This window comes from Cololabis saira, chromosome 13 (assembly GCF_033807715.1).
Source record: "Cololabis saira isolate AMF1-May2022 chromosome 13, fColSai1.1, whole genome shotgun sequence".
NCBI lineage: Eukaryota > Metazoa > Chordata > Actinopteri > Beloniformes > Belonidae > Cololabis > Cololabis saira.
Window position 1 is genome coordinate 5,552,735 of NC_084599.1, and position 18,789 is coordinate 5,571,523.

Sequence of the window (18,789 nt, forward strand, 5' to 3'; positions counted from 1 at the left end):
TTTATCAGTACATACCAACCGTGCATTTGTTATTATTGATAAAGGTTGTCAAGTTAAAGGAGCATGAGGCAGGATTGAGGCAGGATTTATGAAAAATATTCGTATACGTTTTAAGTTTTCTAGTAATAATGTCAGATGAAGCGTTCCAAACCAAAAAGAATATTTCCTCCAGTGTATCTCTCCTTTGCCTTGAACAGGCTGTGTGCTGCAAAATGTGCTGCAATTCGGAGGCCGAATTTCCCGCGCTGGGCTGTGGATGTGACGTCACATGACGCTGCATGCACGTTCTCCCCGTTCTCCCGTGCCGCCTTCACTGTTGGCTGCAGTACCCCCGACGGCCGTCGTGGTGAAGGGTGGCGCTATTTAATGTATTTTTAATGTATTTATTCGTTTTCTATTGTAATGTGTCTTGATGTGTACACACACACACACACACACACACACACACACACACACACACACACACACACACACACACACACACATACACACACACACACACATACACACACACACACACACACACACACACACACATACATACACACATACACACACACACACACACACACACACACACACACACACACACACACACACACACACACACACACACACACACACACATACACATACACATACACACACACACACACACACACACACACACACACACACACACACACACACACAGACATACACACACACACACACATACACACTGGCTTGTTCACCTGCATGCTTGCTCTGTAGTTTTTGGGGTTAGTTAGCGGTAGCGGTAGCTTAGCTCAGACCGTATTCGGATCTCAAGATTTGGGTTGATTGCTGCTCGTGTTTTGGTTGGCTCCGTGTGGGTTTTGTGTTTTGTTTGTGGTTTTTTGTTGCAGATTTCCAGTGCTTGACGTGTGTCTCCGTGTGTTCCTGCTTCCTGGATTGGCAGTGGATGTCGTCACCGCCACCGTGGGTCCTGAGGGACCCACCGGGTCCAGCCGCTGGGCTCTGGTGTGTGTGGGACGTACCGGGACGGGGGTTCCTCTCTCCGAGGGGGGGATCATGTCAGCGCTCAGGGCTTGAGGGGGGTCCAGGCCTTTGCTGACCTTCTGCTGGATCAGGTGCATGGCCAGGGAGAACTGCTCCCGGGTCAGTTTCCCCATCTGCCTGGTGTCTGCTAGAGCCCTGAGGACCAGAACAACACAAGTGGACTCATTAGGAGACTGAGAACCAGCATCTGCAGGCTCCAGGATCCAGGTCTGGCCACACTCGCACACAAGACACAAGTCATGAAGAAGACGGATTTGTGGTGTCAGACGCAGCTTCGGGTCAACGTGATGCATCCCAACCAGAACCATGTTCATTTAGAGACACAAAAACATCCATGAACACCTCTATATAGTTTAGTAGGGATGGGAATTGATAAGATTTTTCCAGTTCCGATTCCATTTTCGATTCTGTTTAACGATTCGATTCTTTATCGATTCTCTTATCGATTCTCATTTGGAAAAATGGAGAACAAACAGGTCGATTAGCATCAACTTTGTTTTATATCTTGAGGTCAAATGCTTTTGCATGTTGCTAGTGTTTTCTCCCTTTGTTGAAATGTCCACATTGCAAGTATTGCAAGTCGCCCTGTTATCCTTTTTGGTAAAATGTAACCGAACTTTTGAGTATTTATGCCGCTTTGTCGCCGTGTTTTCCTGCTGGGCGCAAATGTGCAGGTTGCGTAACTACACAACGTGCGTGATGACGTCATTTATGTCTACTGGAATCGATAAGGGAATCGTTTGCAAAAAAGGCAAACGATTCCAAGGAATTGAAACACTGGGAATCGGTTCTCAACAAGAACCGGTTTTCGATTCCCATTCCTATAGTTTAGTCTGAACACTGAACATCTGTCCTGAAACACGAGGGGGATGAACACGAGGGGGAGTGTTGCTGAGTCCTACCAGATGTGAGCCAGCAGGTTCTGAGAGAGTCCAGAGTGCATGAAGATGTCCTTCACTTCATGTCCGCTGACAAAGCCGTCCATGTCGGAGTCGGTCTTCAGGAAGATGTCGTCATAGCGGCCGCGCTCTGATACTGGAACCACCCAGTTCAGTGAATGCTGAAACAGAAAAACACACATGAATCTGACAGAAACAACACCGGTGTCCAGAGGCTGCAGGGTCTGCACTTCTGGACTGGTGTGAAAGTGCCCTGTAGTTCAGGGAGCTGCAGCAGGTCAGGACCACACCTGTCACGTCCAGAGAGGCAGACAATCTGCTCCAAACTGCAGGGCTTAAAGTTAAAAAAATTCCTGAGCCTGAACTTTTTTTTCGGGGAGCGGGGGCACGTGCGCTGGCAATTTGGCAAGCAACAAAAATGACATCATTTGAATATTATTTTCCTTTTCACTATGGATGCTTTTGATATCAAGTTTTGCTAGTTGTCATTGTGTTTGACAGGGTAAATTAAAGGTCATAATAATATAAGGGCAGGTGAAACTCAGGCAGGCTAATTATTTGGTGGAATTATTGATTAGCAACCATTTAATTCAGTAAAGGACAATATTTATATATATATATATATATATATATATATATATATATATATATATATATATATATATATATATAACTTCCGCTATTTTTTTTTTTTTTTTTGCAAAATACTTACAGTGCAACAGTTGAACAATAAAAGAGGAAAGAACCTGGCTGGCTTGCTGGGGTTCTCCCTCCTAACTCGTGTCTCAAGTCCAGTCCTCTTTCCCTTCATAACGACACAATTGTCCAGTAGAAAACTTGTGACTTGTTTCCACTCAAGCTCATAAGACTGCAGGACTTCTAGTTCCAGCAGAAGTGCTGAAGAATTGGCAAGATTAACTTTTCTGCTCGTACATTTTATTGGTTTCAGTGACAAGGGGTCTAGTAGAGTAGCAGTTGTAGCTTATTTTTCGTTGTTAAAAAATAGTTGTGGACCCCCTGGTTTCGTGTGAAGGGCTTCACCAGTGTCCTGGTCAGGTGTGACGGTGCTCTACACCTGTGTTTATCTCAGGTGTGACGGTGCTCTACACCAGTGTTTATCTCAGGTGTGACGGTGCTCTACACCTGTGTTTATCTCAGGTGTGACGGTGCTCTACACCAGTGTTTATCTCAGGTGTGACGGTGCTCTACACCTGTGTTTATCTCAGGTGTGACGGTGCTCTACACTCAGGTGTGTTTATGTCAGGTGTGACGGTGCTCTACACCTGTGTTTATGTCAGGTGTGACGGTGCTCTACACCTGTGTTTATGTCAGGTGTGACGGTGCTCTACACTCAGGTGTGTTTATCTCAGGTGTGACGGTGCTCTACACCTGTGTTTATCTCAGGTGTGACGGTGCTCTACACCAGTGTTTATCTCAGGTGTGACGGTGCTCTACACCTGTGTTTATCTCAGGTGTGACGGTGCTCTACACCTGTGTTTATCTCAGGTGTGACGGTGCTCTACACCTGTGTTTATCTCAGGTGTGACGGTGCTCTACACCTGTGTTTATGTCAGGTGTGACGGTGCTCTACACCTGTGTTTATCTCAGGTGTGACGGTGCTCTACACCAGTGTTTATCTCAGGTGTGACGGTGCTCTACACCTGTGTTTATCTCAGGTGTGACGGTGCTCTACACCTGTGTTTATGTCAGGTGTGACGGTGCTCTACACATGTGTTTATCTCAGGTGTGACGGTGCTCTACACTCAGGTGTGTTTATGTCAGGTGTGACGGTGCTCTACACCTGTGTTTATGTCAGGTGTGACGGTGCTCTACACCTGTGTTTATGTCAGGTGTGACGGTGCTCTACACCTGTGTTTATCTCAGGTGTGACGGTGCTCTACACCTGTGTTTATGTCAGGTGTGATGGTGCTCTACACCTGTGTTTATGTCAGGTGTGACGGTGCTCTACACCTGTGTTTATGTCAGGTGTGACGGTGCTCTACACCTGTGTTTATCTCAGGTGTGACGGTGCTCTACACCTGTGTTTATCTCAGGTGTGACGGTGCTCTACACCTGTGTTTATGTCAGGTGTGACGGTGCTCTACACCTGTGTTTATCTCAGGTGTGACGGTGCTCTACACCAGTGTTTATGTCAGGTGTGACGGTGCTCTACACCTGTGTTTATCTCAGGTGTGACGGTGCTCTACACCTGTGTTTATCTCAGGTGTGACGGTGCTCTACACCTGTGTTTATGTCAGGTGTGACGGTGCTCTACACCTGTGTTTATCTCAGGTGTGACGGTGCTCTACACCTGTGTTTATCTCAGGTGTGACGGTGCTCTACACCTGTGTTTATCTCAGGTGTGACGGTGCTCTACACCAGTGTTTATCTCAGGTGTGACGGTGCTCTACACCTGTGTTTATCTCAGGTGTGACGGTGCTCTACACTTGTGTTTATCTCAGGTGTGACGGTGCTCTACACCTGTGTTTATCTCAGGTGTGACGGTGCTCTACACATGTGTTTATCTCAGGTGTGACGGTGCTCTACACCTGTGTTTATCTCAGGTGTGACGGTGCTCTACACCAGTGTTTATGTCAGGTGTGACGGTGCTCTACACCAGTGTTTATCTCAGGTGTGACGGTGCTCTACACCTGTGTTTATCTCAGGTGTGACGGTGCTCTACACCAGTGTTTATCTCAGGTGTGACGGTGCTCTACACTCAGGTGTGTTTATCTCAGGTGTGACGGTGCTCTACACCTGTGTTTATCTCAGGTGTGACGGTGCTCTACACCTGTGTTTATGTCAGGTGTGACGGTGCTCTACACCTGTGTTTATCTCAGGTGTGATGGTGCTCTACACCTGTGTTTATGTCAGGTGTGACGGTGCTCTACACCTGTGTTTATCTCAGGTGTGACGGTGCTCTACACCTGTGTTTATCTCAGGTGTGACGGTGCTCTACACCTGTGTTTATCTCAGGTGTGACGGTGCTCTACACCTGTGTTTATCTCAGGTGTGACGGTGCTCTACACTCAGGTGTGTTTATCTCAGGTGTGACGGTGCTCTACACCTGTGTTTATCTCAGGTGTGACGGTGCTCTACACCTGTGTTTATCTCAGGTGTGACGGTGCTCTACACCTGTGTTTATCTCAGGTGTGACGGTGCTCTACACCTGTGTTTATGTCAGGTGTGATGGTGCTCTACACCTGTGTTTATGTCAGGTGTGACGGTGCTCTACACCTGTGTTTATCTCAGGTGTGACGGTGCTCTACACTCAGGTGTGTTTATCTCAGGTGTGACGGTGCTCTACACCTGTGTTTATCTCAGGTGTGACGGTGCTCTACACCTGTGTTTATCTCAGGTGTGACGGGGCTCTACACCTGTGTTTATCTCAGGTGTGACGGTGCTCTACACCTGTGTTTATCTCAGGTGTGACGGTGCTCTACACCAGTGTTTATGTCAGGTGTGACGGTGCTCTACACCAGTGTTTATCTCAGGTGTGACGGTGCTCTACACCTGTGTTTATCTCAGGTGTGACGGTGCTCTACACCAGTGTTTATCTCAGGTGTGACGGTGCTCTACACTCAGGTGTGTTTATCTCAGGTGTGACGGTGCTCTACACCTGTGTTTATCTCAGGTGTGACGGTGCTCTACACCTGTGTTTATGTCAGGTGTGACGGTGCTCTACACCTGTGTTTATCTCAGGTGTGATGGTGCTCTACACCTGTGTTTATCTCAGGTGTGACGGTGCTCTACACTCAGGTGTGTTTATCTCAGGTGTGATGGTGCTCTACACCTGTGTTTATGTCAGGTGTGACGGTGCTCTACACCTGTGTTTATGTCAGGTGTGACGGTGCTCTACACCTGTGTTTATCTCAGGTGTGACGGTGCTCTACACCTGTGTTTATCTCAGGTGTGACGGTGCTCTACACCTGTGTTTATCTCAGGTGTGACGGTGCTCTACACTCAGGTGTGTTTATCTCAGGTGTGACGGTGCTCTACACCTGTGTTTATCTCAGGTGTGACGGTGCTCTACACCTGTGTTTATCTCAGGTGTGACGGTGCTCTACACCTGTGTTTATCTCAGGTGTGACGGTGCTCTACACCTGTGTTTATGTCAGGTGTGATGGTGCTCTACACCTGTGTTTATGTCAGGTGTGACGGTGCTCTACACCTGTGTTTATCTCAGGTGTGACGGTGCTCTACACTCAGGTGTGTTTATCTCAGGTGTGACGGTGCTCTACACCTGTGTTTATCTCAGGTGTGACGGTGCTCTACACCTGTGTTTATCTCAGGTGTGACGGTGCTCTACACCTGTGTTTATCTCAGGTGTGACGGTGCTCTACACCTGTGTTTATCTCAGGTGTGACGGGGCTCTACACCTGTGTTTATCTCAGGTGTGACGGTGCTCTACACCTGTGTTTATCTCAGGTGTGACGGGGCTCTACACCTGTGTTTATCTCAGGTGTGACGGTGCTCTACACTCAGGTGTGTTTATCTCAGGTGTGACGGGGCTCTACACCTGTGTTTATCTCAGGTGTGACGGTGCTCTACACTCAGGTGTGTTTATCTCAGGTGTGACGGGGCTCTACACCTGTGTTTATCTCAGGTGTGACGGTGCTCTACACTCAGGTGTGTTTATCTCAGGTGTGACGGTGCTCTACACCTGTGTTTATGTCAGGTGTGATGGTGCTCTACACCTGTGTTTATCTCAGGTGTGATGGTGCTCTACACCTGTGTTTATCTCAGGTGTGACGGTGCTCTACACTCAGGTGTGTTTATCTCAGGTGTGACGGTGCTCTACACCTGTGTTTATCTCAGGTGTGATGGTGCTCTACACTCAGGTGTGTTTATCTCAGGTGTGACGGTGCTCTACACCTGTGTTTATCTCAGGTGTGACGGTGCTCTACACCTGTGTTTATCTCAGGTGTGACGGTGCTCTACACCTGTGTTTATGTCAGGTGTGACGGTGCTCTACACCTGTGTTTATCTCAGGTGTGATGGTGCTCTACACCTGTGTTTATCTCAGGTGTGACGGTGCTCTACACTCAGGTGTGTTTATCTCAGGTGTGACGGTGCTCTACACCTGTGTTTATGTCAGGTGTGACGGTGCTCTACACCTGTGTTTATGTCAGGTGTGACGGTGCTCTACACCTGTGTTTATCTCAGGTGTGACGGTGCTCTACACCTGTGTTTATCTCAGGTGTGACGGTGCTCTACACCTGTGTTTATCTCAGGTGTGACGGTGCTCTACACTCAGGTGTGTTTATCTCAGGTGTGACGGTGCTCTACACCTGTGTTTATCTCAGGTGTGACGGTGCTCTACACCTGTGTTTATCTCAGGTGTGACGGTGCTCTACACCTGTGTTTATCTCAGGTGTGACGGTGCTCTACACCTGTGTTTATGTCAGGTGTGATGGTGCTCTACACCTGTGTTTATGTCAGGTGTGACGGTGCTCTACACCTGTGTTTATCTCAGGTGTGACGGTGCTCTACACTCAGGTGTGTTTATCTCAGGTGTGACGGTGCTCTACACCTGTGTTTATCTCAGGTGTGACGGTGCTCTACACCTGTGTTTATGTCAGGTGTGATGGTGCTCTACACCTGTGTTTATGTCAGGTGTGACGGTGCTCTACACCTGTGTTTATCTCAGGTGTGACGGTGCTCTACACCTGTGTTTATCTCAGGTGTGACGGTGCTCTACACCTGTGTTTATCTCAGGTGTGACGGTGCTCTACACCTGTGTTTATGTCAGGTGTGATGGTGCTCTACACCTGTGTTTATGTCAGGTGTGACGGTGCTCTACACCTGTGTTTATCTCAGGTGTGACGGTGCTCTACACCTGTGTTTATGTCAGGTGTGACGGTGCTCTACACCTGTGTTTATGTCAGGTGTGACGGTGCTCTACACCTGTGTTTATGTCAGGTGTGACGGTGCTCTACACCTGTGTTTATGTCAGGTGTGACGGTGCTCTACACCTGTGTTTATCTCAGGTGTGACGGTGCTCTACACCTGTGTTTATCTCAGGTGTGACGGTGCTCTACACTCAGGTGTGTTTATCTCAGGTGTGACGGTGCTCTACACCTGTGTTTATCTCAGGTGTGACGGTGCTCTACACCTGTGTTTATCTCAGGTGTGACGGTGCTCTACACCTGTGTTTATCTCAGTTGTGACGGTGCTCTACACCTGTGTTTATCTCAGGTGTGACGGTGCTCTACACTCAGGTGTGTTTATCTCAGGTGTGACGGTGCTCTACACCTGTGTTTATCTCAGGTGTGACGGTGCTCTACACCTGTGTTTATCTCAGGTGTGACGGTGCTCTACACCTGTGTTTATCTCAGGTGTGACGGTGCTCTACACCTGTGTTTATCTCAGGTGTGACGGTGCTCTACACCTGTGTTTATGTCAGGTGTGATGGTGCTCTACACCTGTGTTTATGTCAGGTGTGACGGTGCTCTACACCTGTGTTTATGTCAGGTGTGACGGTGCTCTACACCTGTGTTTATGTCAGGTGTGACGGTGCTCTACACCTGTGTTTATGTCAGGTGTGACGGTGCTCTACACCTGTGTTTATCTCAGGTGTGACGGTGCTCTACACCTGTGTTTATGTCAGGTGTGACGGTGCTCTACACCTGTGTTTATCTCAGGTGTGACGGTGCTCTACACCTGTGTTTATCTCAGGTGTGACGGTGCTCTACACTCAGGTGTGTTTATCTCAGGTGTGACGGTGCTCTACACCTGTGTTTATGTCAGGTGTGACGGTGCTCTACACCTGTGTTTATGTCAGGTGTGACGGTGCTCTACACCTGTGTTTATGTCAGGTGTGATGGTGCTCTACACCTGTGTTTATCTCAGGTGTGACGGTGCTCTACACTCAGGTGTGTTTATCTCAGGTGTGACGGTGCTCTACACCTGTGTTTATCTCAGGTGTGACGGTGCTCTACACTCAGGTGTGTTTATCTCAGGTGTGACGGTGCTCTACACCTGTGTTTATCTCAGGTGTGACGGTGCTCTACACTCAGGTGTGTTTATCTCAGGTGCGTCTCACCTGTGCAGATTTGAGTGTGTGTTTGGGCGACAGGCTGCCGGTGCTGTTCAAGGAGGTCATGCTGCCGTGGGAGGGGGTGGAGCGCAGTGAGTCTTTTGGAGGTGGTGGGCTAGCTGGCAGTCCAGGGGCAGCGCCGGTCATGGAGCAAAGACTCTTCTTCCTCTTGGATGGAGGGATGAGGACGGAGGGGAGAACTGCAGGAACAGGCTCCTTCTCCAGGGCCCGGTACACCAGATGCATGGCCTGGGGGGGGTAACGACTGCTATTAATAGATGTTATTACCACAGACTTGCACACACACACACTGCAGCAACATTTATCAGTAGGCGTCTGATGCTTGAGGGTTTCTTTGCTAATGCTGTCGCTAAAACATTTAATACCAGACAGGTGTGTCAGGTTGGACCCGGTCCTGCTGTGACGACGGACTGTCGCTCTGCTACGTTTACCTTATGTTTACAGTGAACTGCTCAGATACAAGCTAGTTACCATGAAATATAGAAAAGTAACCTGTAGTTACAACCACATGAATGGAACACATACCAGAATCACCAGACATCCTAATCATTCATCATTTATCTGGTTTATCCATCAGTACAGATAAATTCATCGTAGTGGGTGACTTTAACATTCATATGGATGTTTACAGCGACAATCTTAGGCCACGTTTACACATAGCCGGGTATTTACAAAAACGGATATTTCCCCCTCTACATTTTGAAAAATACCATCATTTCCAGGAACCCGCATAAATACGCTGTTAAGGTGCTATGAGCAGCCAAACCTACAGGGGGCAGTGTAACGAGAAGATAAAGTCATGCTAGCCAATCAGAATCCTGGAAAAAAACATCAACAAATGACACGAGTAACTTCCAGTTACTTCCAAGATGAATGAGAGTCTTTCGTTTGGAGTGACAGAGAAGTGACTTTAGAATATAAAACAGGTAAAATACAAGAAAATATTGACGGTGGCCAAACTAATTGTAAACTCAGGTGGCACACATGACGCTGGTGACGTTTCTGTCTCATAACGTGACGTTCTGAAGCCTAAATGTCCGTTTCTCCGTTTTCCTGTTTACAAGCAAATGTGAAAACTGAGTTTTTGAAAATCTCCACTTTGGCCAGAGTTTTCAGAAATGATGGTTTTTGGAGACTTTGAGCTTTGTTTTTCGTGTAAGTAAACGGACAAAACGCATGAAACACCACCGTTCTTGCTCCGTGGAAACGGGGCTTAAAATTAGCTTTCAATTCTGTTCTAGAATCGACGGGGAATCTCACAAAAAGTAAACAAACAGACACAGTTTTGATCATACCCTGGATCTCGTTCTCACCTACGGTGTTCAACCTGATAATCTGTTAGTGTCACGTGTAAACTCCCTCCTATCCGACCACTAATTAATAACGTTTAATTTTACATTAACGACATTGAAGTGCAATAGGAGATATTATTTTAGCAGATGTCCAATGAAGCTATTGCTAAATTTAGGGAGGCCATCGCTCATCTCACAACAGTGGAAAATAGTGAAGCAGTGGAGGCCAGTGACCTGGGTTCCACCTCTGAAGATGTTGCTTTCCTTGTTAGTAACACTGCTGATTTGCTGCACTCAGCTTTAGATGCAGTTGCTCCTTTGAGAAGAAGGATACAAGATACTCCTTTGAAACTCTAAGATGATCTTTTTACATCCACTCACATCACTCACCTGTTGACAGTTAACCTGACTAGTTGCAAATGTTCCTCCAGGAGACGTCTAACTTTTTACACAGCGTCCCAGGTTTTTCTGAGATTAGAGTTGTGTCCAGCTCTTTCTGAGTTCAGAGAAAAGTGTCTCAGCTGAGACTGCCCCACACTCCCGAGTGAAGGATCCACTCACCACTGCAAACTCGTCTCTGTCCAGGTGGCCGTCTTTGTCGATGTCGCTCAGGTCCCAGACCTGGAAGCAGGAGACAAAGAGGTTTTATAGTCCACCAAAATATCTGCTTAACAAGTTTATTTCAATGGTGTCTGTTATCACCGTGGAAACAGCGGGGAGACATCCTGACGGAGTGGATTAAAGTCCACCATAGTGGGGTGTAGAGGCCTGTAGAAGACTAAGTGGACTACAGTGGAACACAGACACTATAATGGACGGCAGTGGACTGCAGATGACTGTAGTGGACTAAAGTGGAATACAGAGGCGATACTGGGCTGTAATGGAGGCCAGTGAACCTCCAAACGTTAGTACAAAAACCCACGGTGAGGCGAACTTCCGCTTCTACGCCCCACGACTGTGGAAGAGCCTGCTGGTGACCTGAGGGCCACACACAATGTGGAGAAGACCCACTTTTTTGTCTTGCTTCTAATTAATAGCATTTTATCTCCTTTTTAAATTACTGCTTCAGTTTTATCCAAAAAAAATGTTTTATTATTTTATTTATTTATTTTATTCTATTGATTACTACCTTTTTTTTGTTATTATTATGTGTGTATGTGGGGGAGTGGGGTTTGTGTTAGGCGTGTTTGGGCCGTTTAAACTTTTTAAATTGTACAATTTTTAACATGTAAAGCCCTTCGTGATACATATATGTAGGAAAAGTGCTTTATAAATAAAGTTTGATTGATTGATTGATCGTAAAAGACTGTAGTGGACTATAGAGGACAGCAGAGCCACCTGGGGGCGGTTTGAGGCAGCCATAGCAACGCTTCACGCCAAAACTCCCGTGCATGTCCCGTCCACTTAAGGACTCTGAAACAGGAGTTTCTACAGTTCTGTAAGTGATGAGTGGACAGGCCAAATTGCAGAAGAAACTGTTCCTGCAGACGAAACCTTAAAGAACTGAAGTGCATACCTTCCCGAGAACATCCATAGGCAGCTTGGAGTTGATGAGGACGGGTTTGACCTTCTCCCCCGACAGCAGGCCGTTGACTGGAGCCAAACTCTCAAAAATCCCATCAAACTTGTTCCTCTCCTCGGGCTGTTGAGGCAAAGACACGAGCAGAACCTGGCTGAGACTGCTGCAGAGTGTGTGTGTGTGTGTGTGTGTGTGTGTGTGTGTGTGTGTGTGTGTGTGTGTGTGTGTGAGTGTGTGTGTGTAAACACACCCTGACAGCCCAGTGGGATTCTCCAGAGGAGGTGTTGCTGCTCAGAGACGGACTGCTGGTGTCCTTCTGAAACCCAGCCAGGACATTACACCACATTACGTGAGATTGCAAACAACGTATTTTAGACACAATAACTGATGAGTCAGAGAGCTGTGAAGCTGCTGCTGCTAGTGTTTAGTCCAGGATCAAAAGATGTACGTCTTATTATTGATAGAACTCACAAACTTGGGAGGAGGGATTGTGAGGCTGAGGCTGGACAGACTGACTTCCTGGCAGCTCTGAGCGCAGGCCACCAGCCGGAGAGCCACGTAGAAGCCCTGGGAGACACAGCACACCAGATCAGGGAGCAGCAGAGCAGCTCCGGGAACACTGTTTATACACTCACACGCCACCCGCTCTGGTTGTTTCAGTCCTACTTCCCCAAGTACACGTCCAGAGCATTTGCCTATGCTACAAATTACTTCAATCTCAGTGTTACAAGAGACTTTCTGCTCACCTGTTTGTCCAGGTAACCTTTGCCATCAGGATCAGCCAAATCCCAGATCTGAAACACAAACAGTCATGCTGATACAAGAGGGCAGCTTATTGCTGTTTCACACCTGTTTTACTGCTGTTTCACACCTGTTTTATCTCTGTTTCACACCTGTTTTACTGCTGTTTCACACCTGTTTTATCTCTGTTTCACACCTGTTTTATCTCTGTTTCACACCTGTTTTACTGCTGTTTCACACCTGTTTTACTGCTGTTTCACACCTGTTTTACTGCTGTTTCACACCTGTTTTATCTCTGTTTCACACCTGTTTTATCTCTGTTTCACACCTGTTTTATCTCTGTTTCACACCTGTTTTATCTCTGTTTCACACCTGTTTTATCTCTGTTTCACACCTGTTTTACTGCTGTTTCACACCTGTTTTATCTCTGTTTCACACCTGTTTTACTGCTGTTTCACACCTGTTTTATCTCTGTTTCACACCTGTTTTATCTCTGTTTCACACCTGTTTTACTGCTGTTTCACACCTGTTTTACTGCTGTTTCACACCTGTTTTACTGCTGTTTCACACCTGTTTTATCTCTGTTTCACACCTGTTTTATCTCTGTTTCACACCTGTTTTATCTCTGTTTCACACCTGTTTAACTGCCGATTCACACCTGTTTAACTGCTGATTCACACCTGTTTTACTGCTGATTCATCTGATTCACACCTGTTTTACTACTGTTTCACACTTGTTTTACTGCTGATTCATCTGATTCACACCTGTTTTACTGCTGATTCATCTGATTCACACCTGTTTAACTGCTGATTCACACCTGTTTTACTGCTGTTTCACACCTGTTTTATCTCTGATTCACACCTGTTTTACTGCTGATTCACACCTGTTTTACTGCTGATTCACACCTGTTTTACTGCTGATTCATCTGATTCACACCTGTTTTACTGCTGATTCACACCTGTTTTACTGCTGATTCACACCTGTTTTACTGCTGATTCACACCTGTTTTACTGCTGATTCATCTGATTCACACCTGTTTTACTGCTGTTTCACACCTGTTTTATCTCTGTTTCACACCTGTTTTATCTCTGATTCACACCTGTTTTACTGCTGATTCACACCTGTTTTACTGCTGATTCATCTGATTCACACCTGTTTTACTGCTGATTCACACCTGTTTTACTGCTGATTCATCTGATTCACACCTGTTTTACTGCTGTTTCACACCTGTTTTATCTCTGTTTCACACCTGTTTTATCTCTGATTCACACCTGTTTTACTGCTGATTCACACCTGTTTTACTGCTGATTCATCTGATTCACACCTGTTTTACTGCTGATTCACACCTGTTTTACTGCTGATTCATCTGATTCACACCTGTTTTACTGCTGATTCATCTGATTCACACCTGTTTTACTGCTGTTTCACACCTGTTTTATCTCTGATTCACACCTGTTTTACTGCTGATTCACACCTGTTTTACTGCTGATTCATCTGATTCACACCTGTTTTACTGCTGTTTCACACCTGTTTTACTGCTGATTCACACCTGTTTTACTGCTGATTCATCTGATTCACACCTGTTTTACTGCTGTTTCACACCTGTTTTACTGCTGATTCACACCTGTTTTACTGCTGATTCATCTGATTCACACCTGTTTTACTGCTGTTTCACACCTGTTTTATCTCTGTTTCACACCTGTTTTACTGCTGTTTCACACCTGTTTTACTGCTGATTCACACCTGTTTTACTGCTGTTTCACACCTGTTTTACTGCTGATTCACACCTGTTTTACTGCTGTTTCACACCTGTTTTATCTCTGATTCACACCTGTTTTACTGCTGATTCATATTTAATTTACAACTGTTTTACTGCCGTTTAATAACTGTTTTACTGCTGTTTCACACTTATTTCAAGTGGTCTCACCAAAGGCAGGCAAAGTGTATTGAAACAACTGACAGAAACTAAAGTAACTCTCCCGGTTTGGTCCATTTCATTGTTGCTTCAAAGCAAATTAAGCAAATCAAAATTTCGAAGATCATATCAGGTATAGATTGATAGTGTGATGGGAGGAAGTGCGTCTTGACAAGGGAAGATGTCTGATCATCCATATGAATAATTGTGAGGAAACGACTTGTCTGAACAACAGGATCTTGTCACAAACTGTAGAACATCAGCTTCTTACCTTTCCCAGCGTGGCGTCGGGCAGCCCGGACTTCTTCAAGAACAGAGCAGCTTCTGTGGGCCCAACTCTCCCAGTGTTCCCAGGATCCACCTGGAAGCAGACTCAGGTCAGTTTTGCTGTCAACTCGGCCCAAGAACATCAGCATCTCAGGATGGTGGATTACCTGTCTGTAGTAGTTCTCATAAACAGGGTTCCCGCTGGCCAGCTGCAACACAGAGAGGGATTTTTACTCAGGACAAAACAATGCTGATCTCTGAGAAACAAACATTCAGACCTGTGACGATGTTTCTGCCAAACAGAAGACTATTACAACGACACGGAGACCTCCCCCTCTGTTGGTTTTATTTATGACACAAGGAACATCAGACGGGATCACGGACTGTATAAGAACTGGACAAGCCTCTGGGGACATCATCCACACGTTTCTCAAGAGCACTTTTGAAGCCTCTGTTTCTTCGTGTTGCACAGCTAAACGGGTGGCACAACCCCGCCTGAACACACCTGGGACACGCCCACTTTACATCAATCACTGTTAGCTATCTAAACTCTAGGGCTGCAACAACGAATCGATAAAATTGATAAAAATCGATTATTAAAAGCGTTGGCAACGAATTCCATTATCGATTCGTTGTGTCGCGCGATTATTACGTCACTCACTAACTCGCGGAGCTAAAGTTGAGTTGAGCGCGGAGCAGAAGTAGAGGAGCTTGTGCTTTGCCAGCTCAAAGCAGGTATTTCGCCCGGACTACATTTAATGCGGTACAGCGCGCTGACGCCGCGCACGTACAGGAAGAAGAAAGAGGCGGCGGATTTGTTTGGTTTTAGTAACATGCCATGCTCAGACGGGAGACACATGTAGCTCAGTGCTTAACTTTTATTTTTAATCCATGCTATATTCTTGTGGTCCGTTCTCCTATATGTTCCCCCTCTAACCCGGTACATACATAGGTTCCTCTAAACATCTGTTCCCGCTACAGTTTTAACTAAAAGAAAATGTGCTCCAATACAGCAGGTCTCATAATTTTTATTTTGAACACTGCCAAAACTCAAAATCTTATAAAGACCTTAACTTAAAAATTAACTAGAACTTAAAATTAGCTTGACACAAATGAAAGTTCAATTGAAACACGTGGGAAAAAAATCTAACCTTTTAAGTTATGTATGTTATCAGGTGTAATGGCATTTTTAGGTTAGAAATAAGAACATTTCTTAGTAAGATCCTTAATTTTTTGAGTGAAGGCAGTGAGAGAACAAATTGTAATATTCAAACAAATCTTGTTTCTGATTTGTATTTTTCTTTATTTTTTATAATTTATTAATTGTTCTGACAGCTCAGGTCCCTTTTAAACAAAGTATACCTCTTTTGTGCACTTTATTTTTATATATTTGGCAGATGTAAAGCATACATGTGTATGCTTTCTGTGTTAATCCATTTAGTTATTTTTTTTAATCAATACTTTAAAAGCTCAGGGATGTTCAAGGAGCAACCTGTTTGTGAACTTTCTGAAGATTATCTGCACTGTAAATTTGTCAGTTCTGTTTTCGAATAAATGGTTGGAATTTAATGCTTTTTTGTTTTTTTTATCTTAATAGTCCATCGATTAGTCGACAGATTAATCGATTATTAAAATAATCGTTAGTTGCAGCCCTATTAAACTCCTCCTTGTGGTACATCAGGCCGCTACCCAGAGGCAAAGGCTCTGCAGGACTCAGCAAACCTTCATTTAGAAATGAACCACTGTGGGCCGCTCGGTGGCGCAGTGGGTTAAGCAGCGGCTCATATACTGAGGCTACAGTCCTCCTCCTGCAGCGGTCGCAGGTTCGAATCCCGGCCTGCGCACCTTTGCTGCATGTCTTCCCCGTTCTCTCTCTCTACCCCGTTCAGTCTGTATAAAGGGCCACTAGAGCCCAAAAAAATCAAAAAAAAAAAAAAAAAAGTGGCTCTGGATAATACTGGACTGCTTCAGTTGATCCACACCTGAGCAGCTGCACAGCTGCTGGATATTCACAACAGCAGCACTTCAACAAACTACGTCAGAACGTGAAGCTTGCGCTGACTGTTCAGATACTTCCACTGATTAAAGGGGATGTGGGCGTTCATGAGAAGAACAGCTACCTACTATGTAAGATGTCATCATCACCCAGCCAACGAGAAACAGCGAAAGAACCGGTCTGGTCTACTAAGGTACATATTTTTAACTCATCCCAAGTTACAGTGTCCCAGGGTCGTGTTCTCGAGTAGGAGAGGTCTGACAGGTGCAGAACCTGCAACGGAGCAGACCTCACCAGTCCATCTTTGTTCCTCATCTACACTTATGAACTGTGGGTATTTACCAAAAGAACATGCTTTTAAGTTTCCTGAGACCCCCACGAAGGGTTGTGGGTTGCTCTGGGAGGATCAGAGGATGAAGCTTAGCTGAGAGCAGGCAATGTGTACAATGCAAGTGTCAGCTGAAAGTGCTCAGCAGTAGGTCTGTATTATTATTATTATTATCAAGTGAAGGAGCAAGAAGTAACGGAGGATATTGTGGAAGTCGCTGGAACCTACACAGTATCAGTGATGCTGATAGGCTAGACCGACTACAGGGGGTCTAACGCTGCTGCATCAGGCCTGGGGACCACTGGAGCTCTGCTAGTCCTGGTTTTAGGTCTGATAGTCCTGGTTTCATTTCTGCTAGTCCAGGTTTCAGATCTACTAGTCCTGGTTTCAGCTCTACTAGTCCTGGTTTCAGATCTACTAGTCCTGGTTTCAGATCTACTAGTCCTGGTTTCTACTAGTCCTGGTTTCAGTTCTACTAGTCCTGGTTTCAGTTCTACTAGTCCTGGTTTCTACTAGTCCTGGTTTCAGTTCTACTAGTCCTGGTTTCAGTTCTACTAGTCCTGGTTTCAGGTCTACTAGTCCTGGTTTCAGTTCTACTAGTCCTGCTTTCAGCTCTACTAGTCCTGGTTTCAGATCTACTAGTCCTGCTTTCAGCTCTACTAGTCCTGGTTTCAGTTCTACTAGTCCTGGTTTCAGTTCTACTAGTCCTGGTTTCAGTTACTAGTCCTGGTTTCAGATCTACTAGTCCTGGTTTCAGCTCCACTAGTCCTGCTTTCAGCTCTGCTGGTCCTGGTTTCAGTTCTACTAGTCCTGGTTTCAGTTCTACTAGTCCTGGTTTCAGTTCTACTAGTCCTGGTTTCAGCTCCACTAGTCCTGCTTTCAGCTCTGCTGGTCCTGGTTTCAGTTCTACTAGTCCTGCTTTCAGCTCTACTAGTCCTGGTTTCAGATCTACTAGTCCTGGTTTCAGTTCTACTAGTCCTGGTTTCAGTTCTACTAGTCCTGGTTTCAGTTCTACTAGTCCTGGTTTCAGTTCTACTAGTCCTGGTTTCAGTTCTACTAGTCCTGGTCTCAGATCTACTAGTCCTGGTTTCAGTTCTACTAGTCCTGGTTTCAGTTCTACTAGTCCTGGTTTCAGTTCTACTAGTCCTGGTTTCAGTTCTACTAGTCCTGGTTTCAGTTCTACTAGTCCTGGTTTCAGTTCTACTAGTCCTGGTTTCAGATCTACTAGTCCTGGTTTCAGTTCTACTAGTCCTGGTTTCAGTTCTACTAGTCCTGGTTTCAGTTCTACTAGTCCTGGTTTCAGATCTACTAGTCCTGGTTTCAGTTCTACTAGTCCTGGTTTCAGTTCTACTAGTCCTGGTTTCAGTTCTACTAGTCCTGGTTTCAGCTCTACTAGTCCTGGTTTCAGATCTACTAGTCCTGGTTTCAGATCTACTAGTCCTGGTTTCTACTAGTCCTGGTTTCAGTTCTACTAGTCCTGGTTTCAGTTCTACTAGTCCTGGTTTCTACTAGTCCTGGTTTCAGTTCTACTAGTCCTGGTTTCAGTTCTACTAGTCCTGGTTTCAGGTCTACTAGTCCTGGTTTCAGTTCTACTAGTCCTGCTTTCAGCTCTACTAGTCCTGGTTTCAGATCTACTAGTCCTGGTTTCTACTAGTCCTGGTTTCAGCTCTACTAGTCCTGGTTTCAGTTCTACTAGTCCTGGTTTCAGTTACTAGTCCTGGTTTCAGATCT

The 18,789-nt window shown here is 45.7% G+C and overlaps 1 protein-coding gene across 12 annotated transcripts in view; it reads right to left on the bottom strand.

Moving 5' to 3' along the window:
- The window catches only part of LOC133458001 (epidermal growth factor receptor substrate 15-like 1), a 76,773-nt gene that overhangs the window by 55,297 nt on the left and 2,687 nt on the right, over positions 1–18,789 (bottom strand). For all 12 annotated transcript variants that reach the window (XM_061737446.1, XM_061737444.1, XM_061737442.1 and 9 more), the window contains exons 2-11: positions 14,902–14,943; positions 14,739–14,828; positions 12,558–12,605; positions 12,283–12,378; positions 12,062–12,127; positions 11,809–11,934; positions 10,854–10,913; positions 8,986–9,228; positions 1,944–2,101; positions 1,020–1,176 (exon numbers count right to left, since the gene is read on the bottom strand). In XM_061737446.1, coding sequence (XP_061593430.1) covers positions 1,020–1,176; positions 1,944–2,101; positions 8,986–9,228; positions 10,854–10,913; positions 11,809–11,934; positions 12,062–12,127; positions 12,283–12,378; positions 12,558–12,605; positions 14,739–14,828; positions 14,902–14,943 — 1,086 coding nt within the window. The remainder of the gene's footprint in view (positions 1–1,019; positions 1,177–1,943; positions 2,102–8,985; positions 9,229–10,853; positions 10,914–11,808; positions 11,935–12,061; positions 12,128–12,282; positions 12,379–12,557; positions 12,606–14,738; positions 14,829–14,901; positions 14,944–18,789) is intronic.